The sequence below is a fragment of the Bufo bufo genome, chromosome 5 (assembly GCF_905171765.1).
Source record: "Bufo bufo chromosome 5, aBufBuf1.1, whole genome shotgun sequence".
Classification (NCBI taxonomy): domain Eukaryota; kingdom Metazoa; phylum Chordata; class Amphibia; order Anura; family Bufonidae; genus Bufo; species Bufo bufo.
This window is the reverse complement of record NC_053393.1, coordinates 254042006-254068584: the sequence shown is the minus strand read 5'-3', so window position 1 is coordinate 254068584 and position 26579 is coordinate 254042006. Positions and strand designations below refer to the sequence as shown.

General features: G+C 39.7%; 1 protein-coding gene across 3 annotated transcripts in view; it reads left to right on the top strand.

Moving 5' to 3' along the window:
• The window catches only part of ADCY1 (adenylate cyclase 1), a 573552-nt gene that overhangs the window by 272598 nt on the left and 274375 nt on the right, over positions 1 to 26579 (top strand). For all 3 annotated transcript variants that reach the window (XM_040433282.1, XM_040433283.1, XM_040433284.1), the window contains exons 6-7: positions 11194 to 11352; positions 16500 to 16641. In XM_040433282.1, the coding sequence (XP_040289216.1) occupies positions 11194 to 11352; positions 16500 to 16641 (301 nt within the window). The remainder of the gene's footprint in view (positions 1 to 11193; positions 11353 to 16499; positions 16642 to 26579) is intronic.

Sequence of the window (26579 nt, the reverse complement as noted above, 5' to 3'; positions counted from 1 at the left end):
AAATGAATTTCTAACACGTTCCTGCAGCATGGCCACTGAAACTAAAGAGTTAAACTTACCTGCTCCCTGACGATTCAGTCCTCTGTGCTGCCCCTGCTGTCTCCATCTTCTGGTTCCCGCGCTGTTTTCACCTGGCAGTGCATGGCCATGGTCACATGCACCTCTCAAGCCAATGATTGGCTTCAGCGGTAATGTGGCCACAAGCAGCATGTCACCACTGAAGCCAGTCATTGACTAGAGCGGTGTATGTGACCATGGCCATGCACTGCCAGGTTTAAACAGCACGGGAACAGGAAGATGGAGGCAGAGGGGGCAGCGCAAAGGACCTGAGCGGCATGGAGCAGGTAAGTATGAATCTTCTGATTTAGAGGCAATGCTGCAGGCACTTGTTAAAAAAAAACATTTTTACAGGAAAAACCTGGAAAAGTAGCGACATTTCATTCCATCCTGCCTCCTATTCATAAATCAAAGCTTTCATTCATTGCAGAGGCTGGCGCTCATTGGTTATTACCACATCCTGCCCCCCAGTTACAGGCGCCATGTAATAACCAGTAAGCACTTTCCCTTACTGGTGGGGAAAGCGCTTATTGGTTAATAACCATGCCTGAATAGACACTTTTTTGTGTGGTGGTTCAAACTTTTGGAACTTTTTTATGTTTTATGTGTTGGGACTACCAAAATAATTTTTGCAACACTTTTTTACCTGGTCATCAGTTCACAAACCAAATATTATACAGATGTTTTAGATACTCTTCCTTTTAGGGTCCATTCACACATCCGTGTGTGTGTTTTGCGGATCCGCAAAACACGGACAGCGGCAATGTGCGTTCCGCATTTTGCGGACCGCACATTGCCAACACTAATAGAATATGCCTATTCTTGTCCGCTATAGCGGACAAGAATAGGACATGTTCTATTTTTTTTCAGGATCGGAATTGCAGACCCGGAAGTGCGGGTCCGCAATTCCGGATTGGGGCTGCAAGTCGTGCGGCCCCATAGAAATGAATGGGTCCGCAATTCCAATGGAATTGCGGATGTGTGAATGGAGCCTTATGGTGGAGACCCTGGTGGACATCTACTATTGCTTCTTACATTCACCGCGCTAGTCCAGCCACAGGTGTTTGTGATTATCCACACACCTCTGTTTTTCCCTGTCACACTGGGGTTGGTATCTGGCTTAGCTGCGAGTGAAGTTCATTTTATTCACCTGGCTGCTGTCTTTCCCCTTTTTACTGGGACCCTGTATGGGGTGGTGCATTTACACTATACACCCTGGGCTCAGTGTAATAGATCAACAGCCAGGTTAATATATACATATACAACACAACCCAGTGGCAGTAACTGGCGGGTAGTGACTCACAAGCATTATATTTGTCTACCCCCTGTGCTCAAGACCTATTTCTAAAAGTCGTCTGAGAATAGCATACGTTATCTCCACCTCTGCAGGGGGCTTTTCCTTTTACAGGGTTTGATCTTCCCTCCTTCTTATTTTAGTGTATATCCAATAAAGTTGTAGTTTTAGCGTCTCTATTTCAGTCTGTGACACAATTTTTTTCTTGACACATAGGGCCTTTTCATTTAGTTTTTTTTTATTTTGGGGAAAAACTGTACAAAACATTTTTAAAATAGCTCCTTATTCTTTAAGTATGCAAACTGACACCAAAATAAATTATTATAATTAGTTCCCTAATCGTGTTGTTATATAATATGTATGGTTTCACGTGAATGGGGTGATAATGGTCACGGTTTTGGTTGGTGTGGGGGTATTTTATTATTTATTTTTTTTAACTTAATTTTTTTTTATATTTGCTACAAAATATATTCCCCAAGAGGTAATAAAAATACCTTTGGGGGACACTACCACTTTTTGTTAATTTTCCACTTTTTCCTTTTTATTCTTTTTTTTATAATAGTTTTTTTTCTTAATTTTTAAATATATTTTTGCCATATAATATGTCCTCCAAGAGGTCATAAAAAGATTGTTGGGTGACAATGAACAGTCTAATATTTTGCACTTTTTATTTTTTGCTTTTATTTGTATGTCATTATTAAAAAATATATATTTTTAATAATTTTAAATATTTTTTACAAAATGTCCCTCAAGGGATTTATTTATTTATTTTTATCATTTTAAAAAAAGAATTTTTGCCACATCATATTTAATTTCTTTTTTTCTTTCATTTGTGATATGTGTATATATATATATATATATATATATATATATATAATTGTGAAGAGCTGTAATCCTTGTCCTTTTTCATATACAGTACAGACCAAAAGTTTGGACACACCTCATTCAAAGAGTTTTCTTTATTTTCATGACTATGAAAATTGTAGATTCACACTGAAGGCATCAAAACTATGAATTAACACATGTGGAATTATATACATAACAAACAAGTGTGAAACAACTGAAAATATGTCATATTCTAGGATCTTCAAAGTAGCCACCTTTTGCTTTGATTACTGCTTTGCACACTCTTGGCATTCTCTTGATGAGCTTCAAGAGGTAGTCCCCTGAAATGGTTTTCACTTCACAGGTGTGCCCTGTCAGGTTTAATAAGTGGGATTTCTTGCCTTATAAATGGGGTTGGGACCATCAGTTGCGTTGAGGAGAAGTCAGGTGGATACACAGCTGATAGTCCTACTGAATAGACTGTTAGAATTTGAATTATGGCAAGAAAAAATCAGCTAAGTAAAGAAAAACGAGTGGCCATCATTACTTTAAGAAATGAAGGTCAGTCAGCCGAAAAATTGGGAAAACTTTGAAAGTAAGGGCTATTTGACCATGAAGGAGAGTGATGGGGTGCTGCGCCAGATGACCTGGCCTCCACAGTCACCGGACCTGAACCCAATTGAGACGGTTTGGGGTGAGCTGGACCGCAGAGTGAAGGCAAAAGGGCCAACAAGTGCTAAGCATCTCTGGGAACTCCTTCAAGACTGTTGGAAGACCATTTCAGGGGACTACCTCTTGAAGCTCATCAAGAGAATGCCAAGAGTGTGCAAAGCAGTAATCAAAGCAAAAGGTGGCTACTTTGAAGAACCTAGAATATGACATATTTTCAGTTGTTTCACACTTGTTTGTTATGTATATAATTCCACATGTGTTAATTTATAGTTTTGATGCCTTCAGTGTGAATCTACAATTTTTATAGTCATGAAAATAAAGAAAACTCTTTGAATGAGAAGGTGTGTCCAAACTTTTGGTCTGTACTATATATATATATATATATATATATATATATAATTATTATTTTTTTATTTTTTTTATTTTCTCTTCTTTCAATTTTTTTTAAAACTTTTTTTTTAATATATTTCTTTCCACATAATTTGTCCCCAAAAGGTCGCTGAATGACCTTTGGAAGACAGCAGGAGATTTGAGCCCCAGTTATGGGGGCTGAGCAGGGTTTCTTCACCCTGCATCTCTGCGCTCCTCTGCCCCCAGGCGGGGTCCACCCTGCATAGCGCGCTGTTCACCTATCTAAGGAGAAGCAGAAGCGCTGATACACTGCTTCTGCCTTCTCCTCGGGTCTCGTACAGGCACTGACAGCCGAGACCTGTCCTGCTCCTGCTACAGCTCGGGAGCAGGAGCTGTAATGCTCTGTCGTACGGTGCTAATGACCGAAACAACAGCTGATCACACAATAATCTGTGTTTCTGTCCAGGAGTACAGGGTCCGCAAACCATTGCTCTGTGGGCCGCATGCGGGCCGCGGGTTGTGCACCCCTGCTATAGGGAATCTCTGATAGTCTTAAACACAACTACTTTCTCATCCCTGGTTCAGGCTGCTGGTCTCTGCCTCCTTGCTACAGCTCTATCTTCTTAAATGGGTTTCTATGTATAAATTGAAGTCTATCACAGACTCAACCAGGAGGTCAGTGCATGAAGAACTCATTCCCAACACAGAAAAGACAGATTTGATTGTAAAGATCACTAAACCACCAGTAATGAAAAGAAAACTATCAGGTCCATATTCTGAGGCAAGTAATCATCAATGAAGATGAGCCTAAAAGGTGGCTTTAAAGAGGACCTGTCGCCCAAAAATGCAATGCAATCTGAAAGCACCAGGTTATAGAGCGGGAGAAGCTGAGCAGATTGATGTAAATATTTGTAGGAAAAGATTCAGGGAAACTTGTAATTTTTACATTTACATCTGCAGCCCTGTGAAGTGCTATGGGTACAGGAGGGAGGTGTTATCAGTGACTGACATCTATCTCTCTATGTACACTTCAGTCACTGATAACTTCTTCCTCCTGTACTGATGCTGCTGACAGAAGGTACAAAAAGCAGGGCTGTAAATGTAAAAATTCCACCTTTGAATCTTTTTCCACAAATATATACAGTCAGGTCCATAAATATTGGGACATCGATACAATTCTAACATTTTTGGCTGTATAAGCCACCACAATAGATTTGAAATGAAACGAATAAGATGTGCTTTAACTGCAGACTGTCAGCTTTAATTTGATCGTATTTACATCCAAATCAGGTAAACAGTGTAGGAATTACAACAGTTTGTATATGTGCCGCCCACTTGTTGAGGGACCAAAAGTAATGGGACAATTGGCTTCTCAGCTGTTCCATGGCCAGGTGTGTGTTATTCCCTTATTATCCCAATAACAATGAGCAGATAAAAGGTCCAGAGTTCATTTCAATTGTGCTATTTGCATTTGGAATCTGTTGCTGTCAACTCTCAAGATGAGATCCAAAGAGCTGTCACTATCAGTGAAGCAAGCAATCATTAGGCTGCAAAAAAAATAAAAATAAATCGGAGAGATAGCAAAAACATTACGCGTGGCCAAAACAACTGTTTGGAACATTCTTAAAAAGAAGGAACGCAGCGGTGAGCTCAGCAACATCAAAAGACTCGGAAGACCATGAAAAACAACTGTGGTGGATGACTGAAGAATTATTTCCCTGGTGAAGAAAACACCCTTCACAACAGTTGGCCAGATCAAGAACACTCTCCAGGAGGTAGGTGTATGCGTGTCAAAGTCAACAATCAAGAGAAGACTTCACCAGAGTGAATACAGAGGGTTCACCACAAGATGTAAACCATTGGTGAGCCTCAAAAACTGGAAGGCCAGATTAGAGTTTGCCAAATGACATCTAAAAAAGCCTTCACAGTTCTGCAACAACATCCTATGGACAGATAAGACCAAGATCAACTTGTACCAGAGTGATGGAAAGAGAAGAGTATGGAGAAGGATAGGAACTGCTTATGATCATAAGCATACCACCTCATCAGTGAAGCATGGTGGTGGTAGTGTCATGGCGTGGGCATGTATGTCTGCCACTGGAACTGGTTCTCTTGTATTTATTGATGATATGACTGCTGACAAAAGCAGCAGGGTGAATTCTGAAGTGTTTTGGCCAATATTATCTGCTCATATTCAGCCAAATGCTTCAGAACTCATTGGATGACGCTTCACAGTGCAAATGGCCAATGACCCAAAGCATACTGCAAAGGCAACCAAAGAGTTTTTTTTTAAGGGAAAGAAGTGCAATGTTATGCAATGGCCAAGTCAATCACCTGACCTGAATCCGATTGAGCATGCATTTCACTTGCTGAAGACAAAACTGAAGGGAAAATGCCCCAAGAACAAGCAGGAACTGAACACAGTTGCAGTAGAGGCCTGGCAGAGCATCACCAGGGATGAAACCCAGCGTCTGGTGATGTCTATGCGTTCCAGACTTCAGGGTGTAATTGACTGCAAAGGATTTGCAACCAAGTATTAAAAAGTGAAAGTTTGATTTATGATTATTATTCCGTTCTATTACTTTTGTTCCCTTAATAAGTGGGAGGCACATATGCAAACTGTTGTAATTCCTGCACCGTTCACCTGATTTGGATGTAAATACCCTCAAATTAAAGCTGACAGTCTGCAGTTAAAGCACATCTTGTTTGTTTCATTTCAAATCCATTGTGGTGGTGTATAGAGCCAAAAATGGTAGAATTGTGTTGATGTCCCAATATTTATGGACCTGACTGGTCCGCTTATCTTGCTCTATAACATGCTGCTTTCAGATTGCATTGCATTTTCTGGTGACAGGTCCTCTTTAATGCATCTACTAGAGGTTTCAAATTGTGATGCATTTTATGATGGTGATGGTATTTTATAATTATGCATATTAAAAGTATCCCACTTTCTCTTAATTTTGTATGGCGATTTAAGTGCTGGTCATCTAGCATTCTAATTATGAATCTATAAGGCCCCAGGCTTCCATAGCAACCAAATCGTTCTCGCAGTCTCTTCGCAGGGGGGCTGTTTGGTCACTGGGAGTAGGCCACTCCTAGTAAATTACTGTCCAGATGCCATGGTCCCTGTTGACCAGGGCATCTGAGGGATTAAATGCCCATGTTTCTAGTTATGGTGTAAAATGCAACTTGCCAGCAACGGCACCCACTCAGCACATGAACACAGCATCACGGCAAGAATGTAAGTTAGGCCCGGGCTGATGCCCCGGCCAGACTGTGGTCATTCAATGCACACGCGCCGATATCGCGGTCATCGGCGCATGCACAGGATTACGGACAGTAGGAGGAAGGATAGAGAAGAGACCAAGGGCGGGCAGACGCGGCTGAAGGGCGGGCAGAAGCGGCAGAGGGGGAGTGGATTGGTATGAAAATGACCTAATTTGCATACGGAATAAAAGTGTTTTTCGGAGGAACGATGATCGCAAGCAACATATGGTAAGCACAGTTTTAATATTGGGGATGCCGTGGACATAAGTCTGTTATTAGGTTAATAGGGTGAATCTGCGTGAAAGACTCCCTTTAAAGTATAATGGAACTTTTTTCAAAAAGCACCTTTTTGAGAAGACCAACCCTGGTCTAGACCTGGTTTCCTGTGACATATTTTGACCTTTCATCCTATATTGTATATTGGACCAGTTTTTGAGAGGACAACCTTTCTAAAATAGAGAGATGAGGCATAGGAGTGGAGGGGATATGGGAATGGTAAATAGGGTGTATGTATTATGAAGAACACAAAAAAAACTGGTGAGAAACAGGAAAAACTACATTTAAGATATTGTCCAAGATTAAAAAAGCATGGCTGCTTATTTCCAAAAACAGCATCACGGGTTGTGTCTGGTATTGTGACTCAGCTCCATTAAAGTAAATGAGGGTGAGCTACAATACCACATACAACCAGTGGACAAATGTGGCCTTATTTTTGGAACAAAGCAGTTAAGTTTTTCTAATTTTGTAAAGACCCTTCAAACGAAACCTGTCAGCATGAAATACAAACAACATGAAATACCGACAGGCTCACTCATTACAGTGAACATGGTTTTAAAAAGTGTCTGCTAGGTAGTTCTCCGTATTCTTTCCACACGCCTCACCTTTTTGACAGTTGTCTCGCCATTTGTGTCCAAAAGAGAGATATATACTTGGAATATGCTTCTTCGTTGACATTTGTTTTATATTCTGCCTTGTTATTGACCTCTCTAAGTACAGCACGTCTTGATGCAAAAGCTATTGATTATGTAGGCACAAATTTAGATTTTTCAGAAAGCTTGCAGCTTTGGTGTTTATGGTGGCATGTAACAGTGGCTGCTGTACGCCACTGTTCCCCCACTTACCGTCTTGGTCCTGGGCGTCGTGCTCAGCGGTGATCCTTCTGTCCACCGCTGTAGTCCTGGACTCTGTCGCTGTACGTGCTGAGGATTCTGCTCCATAGGTTCCACTCTGCCCTGGCCACAGCATGCTTGCTGCTAATTTTTGTTACACTGCCCTAGGGACGGCACGCATCACTCCCTGGGCTGCATGCCTTGGGTCATGTGACCTCGCTGACCACCCCAGACTCTCCTGCAGGTACTAAAGTGGCTCAGCCCCCTTCCCAGATGCCTCAGTGTCAAGGTCCTTGTGTTTGCTAAGCTCCTGACTTATACCTTGTTCCTGGATTCTGCTACTAGTCTGATCCCTGCCTGCTTGCCTTGACTTTCCGGTTGCCGACCCGGATTTCCCGACTTGTTCCTGTGCCACCTGCCCTGACCTTTTGCCTGTCTGACTACGTCTTTGCCTCATCCTTTGGTCCTGCACTGTTGCTCCTGGTAACGACTCAGCCTGCCTGACTACGCTTGTACTACTGGTACCTACTCAGGTACCTCCTGGTCCGCCTTGACCAGCTGCCTTGTGTGCCTACCCTCCTCAAGAGGTAGCGACCTGGTGTTCCCCTCGGAAAAGTCTATCCCCACCGTCAGGGGTACTGTGAAGAATCGAGGGGTACGCTTAGACAGTGCTCCTCGAGGAGGTGGGACACATGGCACAGTGGGTTCACATCCACTGGTTAGTGATATGACAATTTACTTTAACCCTAGCTTGTTATGAAGAATAATCAGAAGAATTGCAATTAATTGCAAAGTCATTCCTTGCCATGAAAATTAAGAACATCATGGACATTGCTGCCTGTAAGAGAGTTCAGTTGATGTGAAGAAGGCTTCAGGGAACCCAAGAAAGTTCAGCAAATGCCAGGACAGTCTGCTAAAGATCATTCAGCTGTGGGATTGGGTCACCACCAGTGCAGAGCTTGTTCAGGAATGGCAACAGGCAGGTGTGAGTGTGAGATGAAGGCTTTTGTAGGATTGCATGGTCCCAAGAAGGGCAAAGACAGACTGAAATTCTGCAGGAAGCACAGGGATTGGACTGCAGAGGACTAGAGTAAAATATTTTCTCTGATTAAAAAAAAACCTCCATGCTGCCCAGTTTCATGTCACACCTGCTAAGGTGTTAGACCTTACAATTAGTCACTTGAAGTGAGTATTGATTAACAACTAAATGACCCTCACCACACTCAGCTACCTTAAGAAAAAGACCCAATTTTGTTGACTCACTTCATCCTTGGAATATTTAGAAGTACAGATCACACACCTATTTTCCCAGCTCTTTCAAACCTGAAAGGAATGTGTCATCAGAAAATGACCTATTATCTAAAGAAGGCCTGTCACCTCTTTTGACAAGTGACTACTTACACTACTTTATATTTGTTAAGAATTTTTGGTGGTTATTTTTAATTTTCCATGTCAATATCTATATTTAACCCATAGAAGATCTTGCAGTTTTCTGTTTTTGTGTTTTAGTTTTTCACTCCTCGCCTTCCCAGAGCCATATTTTTTATTTTTCCATTCGCTTAGTCATATGAGTCGTGTACATTAAATAAAATATAACTTTTATTTCAAATTTTTAAAAGACATTGTGTTTTTTTCAAAAGCCATGTGTGATTTTAAAATCATACTGGGGCATTGGTGTTGTTTAAATAATATGACTATATCCTATACTAGGTAGAGCTGGGTGTTTGCGGTGCAAAATGGGAGAGTGGTTTTTTTTCACACTGTCCCTACTTTAATCAGTGCCTTATTTGGCTTATATTCATTGCCAGGTATCTACCTTTGCCAGAGGTAATATCATCTTTAGCTGGATTGATATCACCATCTGGACTACAAATAATTACTTTCTTTCACCTTCGTACTTGTGCGTACTTGTTTCTCACTCACTCTTTCTAGCAGCGCTATTTGTTGTGATATTTGCTATTAACGGTGAGAGAGGACGTTTGCAGCACTTCCCTCATACAACCCTACCTATGCCTCAGTTCTAAAATCAGAAAACCTATTGCCCCCCCATTGGAATGTATTAATTGAAATGTATTAATGCTGGATCCGGTACCAATTGTTCTGCAAAACCGGATCTGGTTTCCCGGTCTGCGCATGCGCAGAAAATTCTCTGACCCTTGAGTCTGCATATAAGGTCCTATCTTTTATTGAGTAGGAAATTCCTGGACTCCCCAAGGGGATATTGCCCTAAAATTGGTGGATTCTGGTCTGTGGCGGATGGCAGGATTGACACTTTTTTGCAAGTTTCCCTCAGTAGAGTGTTCCCTCAGAGAGTTCTTCATTAATAAAAAGCTCACAAGCATGCGGCATTTCCATTCAAACATGAGACAAGGTGGCTTAACCTATCCATAGGGCATATGCCTAGCATTTCCATCTAGACTGTGTAGTTTGTTAGTTGTTCTTTTTTGACTATAAAAACTCTGCTTGTCAAACTTAAAATACTGCACATCCATCAGGAAAAAAAGTATAAATTTTGTATATTCTTTTAGGGTGCATTTTTGAATCAATATGACCATTTATCCAGTTCTGTAAGGAAGAAGTTAAGGGTACTTTCACACTTGCGGCAGAGGATTCTGGCAGGCAGTTCCGTCGATGGAACTGCCTGCCAGGTCCGGCAATCTGGACGCAAACCGATGCATTCGTGAGACGGATCCGGATGCGGATCCGTCTCACAAATGCATTGCAATACCGGATCCGTCTTTCCGGTTGTCATCCGGAAAAACTGATCCAGTATTTATTTTTTTCACTGATTTAATGGTCTGCGCATGCTCGGACCGAAAAAACGGATCCGTTTTGCCGGAACACTTGGGGCCGGATCGGGCATTAATGCATTTCAATGGAAATTCCGGCAAGTGTTCAGGATTTTTGGCCGGAGAGAAAACTGCAGCATGCTGCGGTATTTTCTCCAGCCCAAAAACGGAAGAGGGACTGAACTGATGCATCCTGAATGGAATGCTCCCTATTCAGAATGCATTAGGATAAAACTGATCAGTTATTTTCTGGTATTGAGCCCCTAGGACGGAACTCAATACCGGAAAACAAAAACGCTATTGTGAAAGTACCCTAAGGAGGTTTATTTTAGCCTTTTTTAGGCGCAACTAAGTGCATGCTGTGAAAAAATATACCCTTATACCCATATCCCTCTGCCATTGATTTCTGTTAAAAGCAATAATTGTTCGTATCTGTCAGGAACTTGATTTTTGAAAGGACAGAATAACTTGGCAGGCTGTGCTATTGAATGCTAAATGTCAGTGACATTCACATTCTTTAGGTGAAGGCAGATGTAACCGAGCTTACTTTACATGTTGAATAAGAGCAACTATGAAAACTGAATCTGTTCTGAGTACTCAATTTTCATATACTTGGATTATGGAGAATCTCCTGAGTGAAACTAGAATATGGTTCATTGAAGCCACCTCCATTAGTAAGAAACCCCTATTCTTCAGACAAACTAAAACATGTTTACATTAATTTTAAGCAAAAGGTAAATGATGCATCAAAGATCAGCACAGAACAATTTCAGTGTTTGCCATGTTACAGTGCATGTAACTAAATTTCAATTTTCATTTTTCTTTTTAGATCTGTAGCTGAAGCGACTGAAGTGGATCTCAATATGAGAGTAGGATTGCACACCGGTCGTGTTCTGTGTGGTGTTCTCGGTCTTCGTAAATGGCAGTATGATGTTTGGTCTAATGATGTTACTCTCGCCAATGTAATGGAAGCTGGTGGATTGCCTGGGTATTATTTATTTTTTTTTGTTACTATTTTAATGTTTTTAATTTTATTTTTAGATGCATGAAATTATTTAGTTTAAAATTTTTATTTAAAATAACCTACTTTATGTAAACAATGTGAATGATTTGTATTTAACCTTTAGAATACCAGAGTTTTTTAGTTTTTTAGCCCCTTTCACACGAGCGAGTTTTCCCGCGCTGGTGCAATGCGTGACGTGAACGCATTGCACCCGCTCTGAATCCTGACCCATTCATTCCAATGGATCTGTGTATATGAGCATTTTTTTTCACACATCAGTTCTGCGTTCCATGAAAAACGCAGCATGTTCTATATTCTGCGTTTTTCACACAGCCCTGGCCCCATAGAAGTAAATAGGGTTTCAGTGAAAAATGCATTGCATCCAGAAGCAGGTGTAGATGCAATGCATTTTTCGCTGATGGTTGCTAAGAGATGTTGTTTGTAAACCTTCTGTTTTTATCACGCGAGTGAAAACGCATCAAAAAGCATTGCACCCGCGCGGAAAAAACTGACTGAACTTGCTTGAAAAATGGTGCAAGTTTTTTGAACGCATCCGGACCTAATCCGTCACGCTTGTGTAAAATAGGCCTTTTTGTTTTGATTTTTCATCCCTATCTTCCTTGAGCCATAACTTTGTTTATATTTCCATTCACATATCCATATGAGGGCTTATTTCTTTGCAGGACAAGTTGTACTTCCTAAAGCCACCATTAATTATGGCATACAATGTAGTGGGAAGCGGTAAAAAAATTCCAAATGGGGTGGAATTGGAAAATAAAAGCGATTCCTCCACTGATTTACGGGTTTTGTTAACACAGCGTTCTGTTTTTCGGCAAAACTGACCCATGCCCTTCATTCTCTGGGTCAGTACGATTACACCGATACCAAATAGGTAAAGGTTTTTTATGTCTAAATAGTGTAAAAATACATTTAAAGGGAACCTGCCATGTGGATATTTGATTATAATCTAACTAATTATATACAATCATTAACTACTAAAAAGTACCTTAGATGTATTCAGTTACTGATGTGACAGATGGTTACCTCATAATATACACACAAAGATGCCGCATGCTAATGAGCTGATTTGAGTCCGGCGTGATGTCATTGAGTCCAGCGTATATTTCATTCAGAGCTATAGCCACTCCCCTGCCCACCTGCTGCTGGTTCATATGGAAACATACTGTCATTCAGCAGCAGGTGGGCGGAGAGAGTCAGGAGCTCATGAATATTCATGACTCATCATTATCAGCTGGAGCTTTTCAATACAAGATGTTGGCAGATTGACTGTGAAAAAAATAATATATTTTTACATCACCATATTCTGACCCCCATAACTTTTTTTATAGTTATATATATTGAACTGTGTCTGGGCTAATTTTTTGAGGGAAAATCTGTAGTTTTTATTGATACCATTTTGGAGTGTGTGTGATTGATCATATTTTATTACTTTTTTGGGGTAAGAGAAGCAATGAAAAAATGACAAATTGGCCATTTTGATCCTTTTTCACGTTACGCCATACGCCGTATTGTAAAATATTTTTATATTTTAACAGTATGGGCGTTTTCGGTCGCGCTGATTACTATGAGGTTTATATTTTTTGTTATTTAGGTGTTTATATTTTTTATTAAACGGAAAGGGGGGTGATTTAAACTTTAGTATTTTTTTATTTTTTATCTATTTTTAAGTTTTTTTTATTCATATATAAGCCTACAAAATCTATTTTTTTATTTTTTACAATCAGGTATTTTTAAACTGCACTTCTTAATAATTGCTAATTTCTTATGTTGGCCTGGTGGCCAAAATAAGAATTGCACTTTGAATGTTCTCAGCCTCTTCAGCGAGGCTGAGCCCATTCAAATTAATTACCGGCATCACCATTGGTTGCAAAGGACGCCGGTAACGCTTCCGGTTTTTGCGCATTTAGATGATGTGATCTCAGTTGATCATGGCATCTAAAGCCTTTAATTACCGCGCTTGGCATTGACGGTCGCGGTAATTAGCCACAGGTGTCTGCTGTTTGAAACAGCAGAGACCTGCCGGCCATGATGCCTGCTGCACGTGCGAGTGGGCGCCATGTTTGCCTATCGCTGCAGCGTCGTACATGCACGGCGCTGTTAGCGAAGGGGTTAAAGAACACCTGTCAGTAGGATCATCCTTATTAACCCCGTCAGCGATTTTGCGTTTTCACTTTTCACTCCCCGCCTTCCCCAAGTCCCCAAGGCATAACGTTTCTTATATTTCTGTTCACATAGCCATATAAAGTCTTATTTTTTTGCTGGACAAGTTGTACTTTTTAATGTTTAATGTTTTAATGTACTATTGCATGCAATGTAGAGGAAAGCTGGAAAAAAACATTCAAATGGGGTGGAATTGGAAAAAATACAGTTCCACCAGTTTTATGGGTTTTGTTTCTCAGGTCAGAACGATCATGACGATGCTTATTTATAGTTTTTCTTCTGTTTTAATACTGGAAAACAATTAAAAACTTCAGGAAAAAATGAATTACATCTTTTCATCACCATATTCTGACCCCCACCACTTTTTAGTTATGTTTACAGAGCTGTTTGAGAGCTCACTTTTTGTGAGATGATCTGTGATTTTTATTGATACCATTTTGGAGTGTGTATGACTTTTTGATGACTTTGTATTTGATTTGATTTCCCATTATGCCGTTTGCTGTATGGGATAAATATTTTTTATATTTTAATAGTCTGGGCTTTTTTGGATGTGGTGATGCTAATGATGTTTAAGTTTTTTTTTATTTTTATGGCTTATGTATTTATTTTTTTATTTTAGGGAAAGTGTGGTGATTTTAATGTATACAGGTGAAACTCCAAAAATTTGCATATTGTGCAAAGTTCATTTATTTTAGTAATGCAACTAAAAAGGTGAAATTAACATTTAAGATAGACTCATTACATGCAAAGCAAGATATTTCAAGCCTTTATTTGTTATAATTTGGATGATTATGGCTTACAACTTATGAAACCCCAAAGTCACAATTTAAAGGTACCCTTTGCTCAGGGGGTATGGATTAATTAGCTGACTAGAGTGTGACACTTTGAGCCTAGAATATTGAACCTTTTCACAATATTCTAATTTAAGCTGCATTAATGCTACTACTTTTAAATTGCATTGCTGAAATAAATGAACTTTTGCACGATATTTAAATTTTTCGAGTTTCACCTGTATATATTTTTTATTTTTTTTATATTTTTAAAACTTTTTTTTTTATTACGTAGGTAACTATTAAATACAATCATTACATTGCATCTTGTTTTCTGTAATTCATATTTATGGATTTTAGAATACTGAATTCAGTATATTCCAATGCAGTGTGACCACCTACAGGCATGCGTTAGAATATACTAGTAATCGCCCTGTAAGCATAGTACAGACTTAGGCCAATTACTAGTACAGGTTGCTTTCCCCAATCTCAGCTATGGAAGGGCGGGCAGCTCCCGATTTTAGCGCTCCCAGATGCCGTTGACACATTTGACCAGCGCATCTGAGGGGCCAAATGCCCGAGATCAGCATTATCGCCAGTTATAGACATTACCCCCTTGCCTCTCTGTGCGGTTATGGCGCCCACTGCATACGCTCGCAAGCGCCATCTTTAAAGACAGGACTTCCGCCATACATGTACGGTGGAGGTCTGGGAAGGGTTAAACCAAGTATAATGATTGATAGGGTTGATCCTGCTGATTAAAATGATACCTGTCTTGTGAAAATCGGTTGTCGCATTCCTGAGGGAAAAAACAAACAAACATATTATTTATGCAAATTAGTGCACAAAGGGGAGGGACCAGCACTGTAAAGCTGAGTGCATGAAGGGTCTAAACTCCACCCCACAGTGCACTGAAGTTATCATTTACATAAATAATAAGTATTTTTTCTCAGTTATGCCACAACAGATTTTTAAAAGACAAGCATCATTTTAATCAGCAGTGTCAGCCCTACCAGGCAGTAACCCTGGTTTAAAAGGGTTTATCCCGCTGACAGGTACTCTTTAAGGAGTATTGATTCATGGCCTATTTAATCACTACTACAGTCTTTAAAGTGGAAGTAGTATTTGAATCATTTATGTCCAAGTAGCATAAAGCATCAGATCATTCCCCAGCATGTACAGTTGTGATTCAGACACATTCACTAGCATCTGCCCAGGTGTACATGCAGTAAAAGTATATGTTACGACACCTTTAACCCCTTTTATGCCCGGGCTGTCGTTACAGTATATGTAGTGTAGTATATACATTATACAGAGACCAATCAGGGAATGTGAAGCAGAATAGGAGCAGAGTGAAATTGGTAAGGTAAATACTTGTTATTTTACACCATGATCAAACTTGGAATAAAATTTGCTGTATGTTTAATCTACAAAATAAGGCAAAATATGCCTGTCTGCCTCACATTTTATATTTCCCATATACTTTTAGCTGGCATCTGGGTTTTGTGTTTTTACAGCAAAAGCTGCACCAAACACCACAGTTGCAAAAAAAAAAGAAAAAAAAAAAAAGAACCACAGTATTTTGGCCAGTAAGTTAAAAACGTGTTCAAAACTTGGCAGAGTGGCTAATCTTCCAATGTTATTTTTCTGTTCACGTTTCTATCCTGAATTTGGCTTATAACTACTGAAGCAGAATGTGAACCAGAATATTGCCGTGTGAAAGTAGCCTTAGGTTAGTTTCAGACTAGCGCTATGTATCTGGCAGGCTGTTCCCCCATACAAATACAAACTCAGTCTTAACAAGTATGTATATGTTTTAAAAGGAAGGGAGGAAAGCCACTGCCAGTCTTTATTTATCTCCCTTGAGAACAAAAGGTTTAGGTGTTAACATTGAAAGTACGGACCTTTTTCTCCCACGACAGCTGATGAGTCAGGTGCTCCTCACACTTTAAGAATGTCAGCTCGGTTTGGCTAACATATTATAATGTGTATGGGGGCCTTAAGTCTACTCTAGAGACCAGAGCTGTCATTAACCTAATTTAAAATATAAGCCACTTCTTGATTATGCATTCCCTTTAACTGTACAGTCCCCGTAATAGAGCAAGCCAAAAATTACTTGGAATGTATTATAGATGTACAGAATAGTAGATTATTTTGATTATTTTGTTTTTTGTCTTGTAGGAAAGTTCATATAACAAAGACAACCTTAGAGTGCCTAAATGGGGATTATGAAGTTGAACCTGGTTATGGCCATGAAAGAAATAGTTTTTTGAAAAAGCATAATATTGAAACATTTTTCATTGTGCCATCACATCGAAAAAAGGTATGTTTTTTCTCAAAATACCTTCTCATCTATAGGAGATAAAAGCATCCGAAAATGAAATGAAAATTAAAAACACAAAATTAAAATGCAAATACGTTTTCGCCATATCATTTGCCACCCATGTATGCAAAATTCATGGGAAAATTAAAAATAAAATTAAATACTTAAATTTGCGATTTTATTTTCAACCCCAAGCATGGGTAATGTGACAAAAATAAAATTGCAATGAAAAGGAATTTTTCACCAGCGACCTCCCTATCAAATTGTTTCCATAGACATATAGCTGTGAGTCACCTAAATAAAACACTGTTTTTCTTTTGTTCACCCAAGGCTCCATTCCTGAGTTATGATACTTTTTCGCAATATGCAAATTAGAGCTTTGATGCAATGAGGATGTCACCATTGTTCTTGTACCCAAGCTCCACTGATTTCTGTGGCTAGCTGCTCCCTTGCTGCTTTGATTGACAGGGCCAGGCAGTAGCAAATCAGAGAGGGAGGGGCTGGCCAAATTCACTTTGTTCGAAATTTTGTAATAGTACTGTACGGAAATCCGTCTTAAATTGTATGGGATTTGATGAGCCAAAGTAAGTTAGAGAAATACGTAAATAGCACAAGGTTGGTGGCTCACCAATGGTAAAGACAGTGAGGGAACATCAAGGAACAACATTTGGAAATCGTCTGTTTTCAACTTTTAACATCTACGGATTAATTTGAAAACCCCGCCTGGAAATTCATCTGACCGCCCCAGCCAACCACGTGGGACGCCACAGGTCCTGGAAGGTCAAAGCAGAGCAAAGAAATCACACTGCTATCCAGGCAAGGGTGTAAACCCCATAGACTTTACCGACAGGTCCTTGAAGCTGACAAACTGGTGCACAAACGGGCCGAACACAGGAGGGGTAAAGTATAGCATTGGATTATTGCAACTTGTCAAAATCTGGGGATGATATTGATCTCTTTGGACATTGCTCTATTGAACATTGTGCTCTTCCCACAAGTATAGCTGCTAATACACATCAGGGTTATAATTGCCTTTGGACTTATTGGCTCAACAGCCCCCCCCCTAAGGACTTTTAGTATATAGAAGTGTATATTTTGAAGTTTTAGTCAGAGTTTTAACATTGATTGAATGTATGAATTTTATGCAACATGTTGTAAATTATTTTAAAGTATCATATATATAAAAAAAATTCTGATATACCAACCAACTTGTCTGTGTTGCCTGATAAAGAGTGACGCCCAATTCAATTAATTACCAAGTTAGAGAAATATCAAAGCTAACGTGATAATTAAAAATCCCTTTATGATATCAAATGGGTAAGGGTACAGAAATGCCCATAATTAAAAACGTAATGCCATACAGCTAGATACGGAAACAAAACAAGCTTCCACCAAAAACTTCAATAGGATACCAGAACAATAATAATGACCAAGGAATGGATGAGGGAGAATTATCCCTATTAGGCCCTGGATATTTCTGAGCCCAGGGTTGCCCCCTGATTGTGGAGGTTCCCTGTCCCCGTTCCTGAATCTATTATATCCCTATTACAACTCTACATAAGAAAAGATATATAAAGAAATAGATAAACAAAAATGTATTATTAATAAATGAACCCAACGCGTTTCACCTACACCTGGAGGTTCATCAGGGGGTGATATGAAGTAATGATGGGTATAAACTAACAAATATTACCAAAGATAGAGAGAAAAAATATATCTAAATATATATAGGGATGAAATGAAAATTGAAAATGATAGCACTTGATATAGGGTAAATAACTAGAAGATGATACTTCGCTCCCGGACATGTAGTGGGACAAGATAACCGCCACAGATGCAATGAACCAGCCAAAGGATAATAGCCTAGGAACAAAAACATCAAAGTGACCCAGTGTCCTATATAAAATAACATAGAATGGTTAACATAATTAACTAGATTGCTTACTGGCGTGTAGAGCCCACACATACGTCCGTCAGGATGCAGAGCTATGCAGCTAATGACTGAGGCACAGCGCTCAAGCTTTAAGCGCTAGCGCCACATGAAACTTCTGCACACTACAGGATGTACTTCCTGTACGGTGACACGCACCGTGGAACGCATCAGATAACTGCCTATGGATTGATGGAACACAAATGACATTACAGGGAGCAAATTTCCTTGTGTTACTTGCATATAGTCAAGTAAGACCATTAGTGCATAGAAAAGAGGAAGCTGCAAATGATTAATATATTAGATATAGGTTGATATTGGAAAAAAGAACAAAAAACGGGGTCCCTTACTCAATCATTGGGGGCCACCCCAGGGCACAGGAGCAAGATAAGGTGACTAATGTATGTCACCATTCGCAAGGTGCTTTCCGCACCAATAAACCGGTTAGTAAACACCATAATGGTGGAGGCAAAGCAAAATTAGTGGCAAAGAGACAGCAGTAGAGGCAATTCAAATAAAACAGGTAAAGGTCAATCTTTCATTTAAGCTCACAGGTGACTGGGATTGGAACCAGTAGATCCATTCCATCTCTTTTTGGAGGATCTTGTGATCCCCGGGATAGAGGTACCACAAGGGTTTAGCAGCAATATCATATTACCTGAACACAAGGGGTTTTCCGTTTCACCATCATAATCATTTTATTCTTAGCTTACTGGAATACACCCTTACACATAACTTTTTCACCTTTAACGGATCCTTTTACCACCAACTCAGGGGGACAGCTATGGGGAGCTTCTGTGTCCCTACATATGCAAACCTCTTCCTGGGCTGGTGGGAGGACAAATATGTTTTCCCAGATCATCATGTCTGGTGGAATAACCATATTTTATTTTGGACCCGTTATATTGATGACATCTTCTTGATTTGGAATAGCAACAGGGAAGAGTTCCTGAGGTTTGTCACGACTCTTAATGACAACAATGTCTGTCTCAGCTTCACCTTTGAATTACATAAGGAATGCATCACCTTCCTTGATGTAGAGGTTCGGAGATGTAAAGATAATTTGGTTACGTCGGTTTTTCGAAAAACCACTGCAATGAATAACATCCTTCATGGGAATAGCCACCATCTAATTTGCAGGTAAAAGAGGTATCCCAAAGGGCCAATACCTGCAAATGCGTAGGAATTGCTCTAATCTTGGGAACTTTTATTGTGAATCCAGGAAATTACAAAATAGACTGTTACAAAGAGGTTATCCACAACCTATACTGAGGGAAGCTTTTCAGTCCGCAGAATCGAAGAGCAGAAATAAACTTCTTATACCTAAGGCGGGAGACTGTGGAGGAGGGAACCCTATTCGTTTGATATCCACTTTTGATGTTGCCAATAAGGAGATTAGAGCCATCATTTAGACCTATTGTCCAATTCTAACTATGAATCCTGACCTCTCTAAGGCCATCTCCCCTTCCCCCAGATTACATATCGTAAGGGTAAGAGTCTCCAGGACCTTTTGTTTCATAGTCATTATACCGGCCCGGCTTAATAGAAAACCCTGTGGTGTCTTTAGATGTGGTTCCTGCAAAGCATGTAATTTCATACGTACTACCAAAACCATTACCTGCTCTGCCACTGAACGTGTCTTTTCGATTAGGGATTTCATCAATTGTAAAACTAAGGGTGTCCTCTATATTTGCCAGTGTATATGTCCTAAAGATTACATTGGCAAGACATATAGAGAATTTAGGCAGAGGGTCTGTGAACATATTAACGATATTGTTAAACTCAATAATACACCTGTAGCTAATCATATCAATGATTATCACAATGGGGACTCAAAAACTATTTGTTTTTTTGCCCTTGAGGTATTACCTCTACCCCAGGTATCGCAAGATCCTCCAAAAAGAGACAGCATGGATCTACTAGTTCCAATCCCAGTCACCTGTGAGCTTAAATGAAAGATTGACCTTTACCTGTTTTATTTGAATTGCCTCTCCTGCTGTCTCTTTGCCACCTATTTTGCTTAGCCTCCACCATTGTTGTGTTTACTAACCGGTTTATTGGTGCAGAAAGCACCTTGCGAATGGTGACATACATTAGTCACCTTATCTTGCTCCTGTGCCCTGGGGTGGCCCCCAATGATTGAGTAAGGGACCCCCGTTTTTTGTTCTTTTTTCCAATATCAACCTATATCTAATATATTAATCATTTGCAGCTTCCTCTTTTCTATGCACTAATGGTCTTACTTGACTATATGCAAGTAACACAAGGAAATTTGCTCCCTGTAATGTCATTTGTGTTCCATCAATCCATAGGCAGTTATCTGATGCGTTCCACGGTGCGTGTCACCGTACAGGAAGTACATCCTGTAATGTGCAGAAGTTTCATGTGGCGCTAGCGCTTAAAGCTTGAGCGCTGTGCCTCAGTCATTAGCTGCATAGCTCTGCATCCTGACGGACGTATGTGTGGGCTCTCCGCACCAGTAAGCAATCTAGTTAATTATGTTAACCATTCTATGTTATTTTATATAGTACACTGGGTCACTTTGATGTTTTTGTTCCTAGGCTATTATGCTTTGGCTGGTTCATTGCATCTGTGGCGGTTATCTTGTCCCACTACATGTCCGGGAGCTAAGTATCATCTTCTAGTTATTTACCTTATATCAAGTGCTATCATTTGCAATTTTCATTTCACCCCTATATATATTTATATATATATGTATTTTTTCTCTCTATTTTTGGTAATATTTGTTTGATGAACCTCCAGGTGTAGGAGAAACGCGTTGGGATCATTTATTAATATTTTTTTGTTTATCTATTTATTTATGTATCTTTTCTTATGTAGGGTTGTAATAGGGATATAATAGATTTAGGAACGGGGACAGGGAACCTGCACCATCAGGGAGCAACCCTGGGCTCAGAAATATCCAGGGTTTAATAGGGATAGTTCTCCCTCATCCATTCCTTGGTCATTATTATTGTTCTGGTGCCCTATTGAAGTTTTTTGTGGAAGCTTGTTTTGTTTCTGTATCTAGCTATATGGCATTACGTTTTTAATGATGGGCATTTCGGTACCCTTACCCATTTGATATTATAAAGGGATTTTTAATTATTACGTTAGCTTTGATATTTCTCTAATGATTTTCCTATGTGAATTAGTACTTACCCTTGATTTATTTACTTTCTAGCTCTTTTGCCGAAGTAAGTTATTTACGAAGTCGCGCATGACTTTGTTGAATAACTTCAGTAGTTGATTTTTAAAGTGGAAATGGAAAAGGATTTAGGAAAACTAGGGGAATGGTCAGAAATCTGGCAACTAAAATTTAATGTTGATAAGTGCAAGATAATGCACCTGGGGCTTAAAAACCCAAGAGCAGAATATAAAATCAGTGATAGTCCTAACCTCAGTATCTGAGGAAAGGGATTTAGGGGTCATTATTTCAGAAGACTTAAAGGTAGGCAGACAATGTCATAGAGCAGCAAGAAATGCTAGCAGAATGCTTGGGTGTATAGGGAGAGGAATTACCAGTAGAAAGAGGGAGGTGCTCATGCCGCTCTACAGAGCACTAGTGAGACCTCATTTGGAGTATTGTGCTCAGTACTGGAGACCATATCTCCAGAAGGATATTGATACTTTGGAGAGAGTTCAGAGAAGAGCTACTAAACTGGTACATGGATTGCAGGATAAAACGTACCAGGAAAGATTAAAGGACCTTAACATGTATAGCTTGGAAGATAGACGAGACAGAGGGGATATGATAGAAACTTTTAAATACATAAAGGGAATCAACAAGGAAAAGAGGAGAGAATATTTAAAAGAAGAAAAACTGCTACAAGAGGACATAGTTTTAAATTACTGGGGCAAAGGTTTAAAAGTAATATTTTTACTGAGGAAGTATTACTTTACTGAGAGAGTAGTGGATGCATGGAATAGTCTTCCTGCAGAAGTTGTAGCTGCAGATACGGTGAAGGAGTTTAAGCATGCATGGGATAGGCATAAGGCCATCCTTCATATAAGATAGGGCCAGGGGCTATTCATAGTATTAAGTATGTTGGGCAGACTAGATGGGCCAAATGGTTCTTATCTGCTGACACATTCTATGTTTCTAAAACCACTTTAAAGCTTGATACCGAACTTGGCTTCGTTCAGTTCCGAGGAACTAGTCGGAACCGAATCAGAGTTTGGTTTGAAGTTTTAAAGTGATTTTCTACTTTAAAAATCAACTACCGAAGTTATTCAATAAAGTCATGTGCGACTTCGTAAATAACTTACTTCAGCTCATCGGAGCCCATACATTCTAATACTGTGTGGAGACTGATCTTTGAACAGTATTATTCTGAAGTTTTGAACGAAGCGACTTCGGATGAAACATCTGAAGCTTGCTTCTCTTAACACTAATTATCATCATCCATTCCATATTGCTATTTTATGATCAAAATAAAATGCAAAACAAAATGATAGTTTGAAACTTTTACGTTTTTTATTTTAATTTTCAAGTTGTCCAATATTCAAATATATTCATCAGATGTGTTTTTTAGTGATTAATTATAGATGCATATTTATACTTTTCAATATTTCAAAAATAGAAGATGCCAGTCTTGTCCTTTTAGGCTGTGTTTTAAAATATCCATAGAATACAAGGTAGGAACAACCTAGAATTAGAAAAACCGTTATAACATAAAAATGGTGCAAGTAAGAAAGCATTCTCGTAAAGTTTCAGGCAGATAGAGTTGTGTGGTGTGTATCATCCTTTCTATATTCAAGGTAGCAATATCCATACCTCTTTAATATCCTAATGATAGGATATTAGTCTCTAATTCTTGCCCCCACTGTTCCTGGATCGTCCTGCCTTTCTTTGAGTGGCAAATCACAATGCAGTGGCCCATATTTACTATTAGACAGGCTAGACATATAGATAGGGAGTCTATAACTGCAGCATAATTATTACTGTAGATCAGGTTGCATGATAAATCCAGCATATCTATAGACTGCCTGTATAAAACTTTAAGACAACTATTTTGTTATGCTGAAAAAAGACATCCGTCCATCCAATTCAGTCTGTTATCCTGCAAGTTGATCCAGAGGAAGGCAAAAATATCCTATGAGGTAGAAGCCAATTTTCCTCATTTAAGGGTAAATAAATTCCTCCCCGACTCCAATCATGTAGTCAGAATAACTCCCTGAATAAATGACCCTTCTCCAGAAATCTAATGACTATAACCTGTAATATTATTACAGTCGTGGCCAAAAGTTTTGAGAATGACACAAATATTAGTTTTCACAAAGTTTGCTGCTAAACTGCTTTTAGATCTTTGTTTCAGTTGTTTCTGTGATGTAGTGAAATATAATTACACGCACTTCATACGTTTCAAAGGCTTTTATCGACAATTACATGACATTTATGCAAAGAGTCAGTATTTGCAGTGTTGGCCCTTCTTTTTCAGGACCTCTGCAATTCGACTGGGCATGCTCTCAATCAACTTCTGGGCCAATTCCTGACTGATAGCAACCCATTCTTTCATAATCACTTCTTGGAGTTTGTCAGAATTAGTGGGTTTTTGTTTGTCCACCCGCCTCTTGAGGATTGACCACAAGTTCTCAATGGGATTAAGATCTGGGGAGTTTCCAGGCCATGGACCCAAAATGTCAACGTTTTGGTCCCCGAGCCACTTAGTTATCACTTTTGCCTTATGGCACGGTGCTCCATCATGCTGGAAAATGCATTGTTCTTCACCAAACTGTTGTTGGATTGTTGGAAGAAGTTGCTGTTGGAGGGTGTTTTGGTACCATTCTTTATTCATGGCTATGTTTTTGGGCAAAATTGTGAGTGAGCCCACTCCCTTGGATGAGAAGCAACCCCACACATGAATGGTCTCAGGATGCTTTACTGTTGGCATGACACAGGACTGATGGTAACGCTCACCTTTTCTTCTCCGGACAAGCCTTTTTCCAGATTCCCCAAACAATCGGAAAGAGGCTTCATCGGAGAATATGACTTTGCCCCAGTCCTCAGCAGTCCATTCACCATACTTTCTGCAGAAGATCAATCTGTCCCTGATGTTTTTTTTTGGAGAGAAGTGGCTTCTTTGCTGGCCTTCTTGACACCAGGCCATCTTCCAAAAGTCTTCGCCTCACTGTGCGTGCAGATGCGCTCACACCTGCCTGCTGCCATTCCTGAGCAAGCTCTGCACTGGTGGCACTCTGATCCCGCAGCTGAATCCTCTTTAGGAGATGATCCTGGCGCTTGCTGGACTTTCTTGGACGCCCTGAAGCCTTCTTAACAAAAATGTAACCTCTTTCCTTGAAGTTCTTGATGATCCTATAAATTGTTGATTGAGGTGCAATCTTAGTAGCCACAATATCCTTGCCTGTGAAGCCATTTTTATGCAACGCAATGATGGCTGCACGCGTTTCTTTGCAGGCCACCATGGTTAACAATGGAAGAACAATGATTTCAAGCATCACCCTCCTTTTAACATGTCAAGTCTGCCATTTTAACCCAATCAGCCTGACATAATGATTTCCAGCCTTGTGCTCGTCAACATTCTCACCTGAGTTAACAAGACGATTACTGAAATGATCTCAGCAGGTCCTTTAATGACAGCAATGAAATGCAGTGGAAAGTTTTTTTTGGGATTAAGTTCATTTTCATGGCAAAGAAGGACTATGCAATTCATCTGATCACTCTTCATAACATTCTGGAGTATATGCAAATTGCTATTATAAAAACTTAAGCAGCAACTTTTCCAATTTCCAATATTTATCTAATTCTCAAAACTTTTGGCCACGACTGTACACTCCAGAAATGCATTCAGGTCCCTCTTAAACTCTTTTAGTGAGTTCACCATCACTACCTCTTCAGGCAGAGAGTTCCATAGTCTCGCTGCTCTTACCGTAAAGAATCCCCTTCTATGTTTGCATAGAAACCTTTGTTCCTCTAGATGCAGAGGATGTCCCCTTGTCACAGTCCTGGGTATAAATAGATAATGGGAGAGATCTATATACTGACCCCTGATATATTTATACATGGTTAATATATCTCCCCTCAGTCCTCTTTTTTTCTAAATGGAATAAACCTAAATTTGATAATCTTTGTGGGTACTGTAGTCCACCCATTCCAGTTATTACTTTAGTTGCCCTCCTGTGAATCTTCTCCAGCTCTACTATGTCTATCTTGTTTACAGGAGCCCCCAGAAATCTACACAATGTTCTATATACGGGTGACTTGCATTATTCCTTCCCATGGGCATAGCTTTACATTTGTCAGTGTTAAACTTCATCTGCCCAAGACTCCAATCTATCCAGATCCATCTGTAGCAGTAGACTGTCTTCTTTTGTTTTAATTACTGTACATAGCTTAGGCTACTGTACTTTCACACTTGTGTTCTTGCTTTCCTGTATTGAGTTCCGGCAGAGGATTTCAATACCGGAAAAAAACATTTACGTTTAGTCCTCAGCATCAGGATGTCTAATGTTCCGTCAGCATTCCGTTTTTTTGACTGAAGTTTTCTGTCCAGTATGGAAACTCAACCAACCAGAACGGAGTGCATTTTGGAGCATTCCGTTCTGTTAAGTTTTGTCCTCATTGACAATGAATGGGGCCAAAACGGAAGCATTTTTCTCCAGTATTAATATCCTCTGCTGGATCTGAATACCGTAAAAGAGAAACACATATGTGAAAGGGGCATTAGGGTGCGTAAATGCATCTCCCAACTCTTAAAGTGCTTGTGTCCAATTGTTTCAAATCTCTGCCAGCCAATAGCTGGTCATTGGTATTTAAGGCACGTTCCCATGGAGAAAGGTGTCTGAGCTTAAGGTTAGCAGTTGTCTAGTTAACCAGCAAAAGCGTGTTATTTTGATTGTCTGCTTTTTTACTGAATGTTTGCCTGTTAACCAACTTCGTTACACCACTGCTTTCCTTCACCTTAGCCTGAGTACTATACTGACCTGCTGTGACCTTGGACTTGTTTCTCGAAATTGCACGAATTTTCCCTGGCCTGCCCTTTGCCTG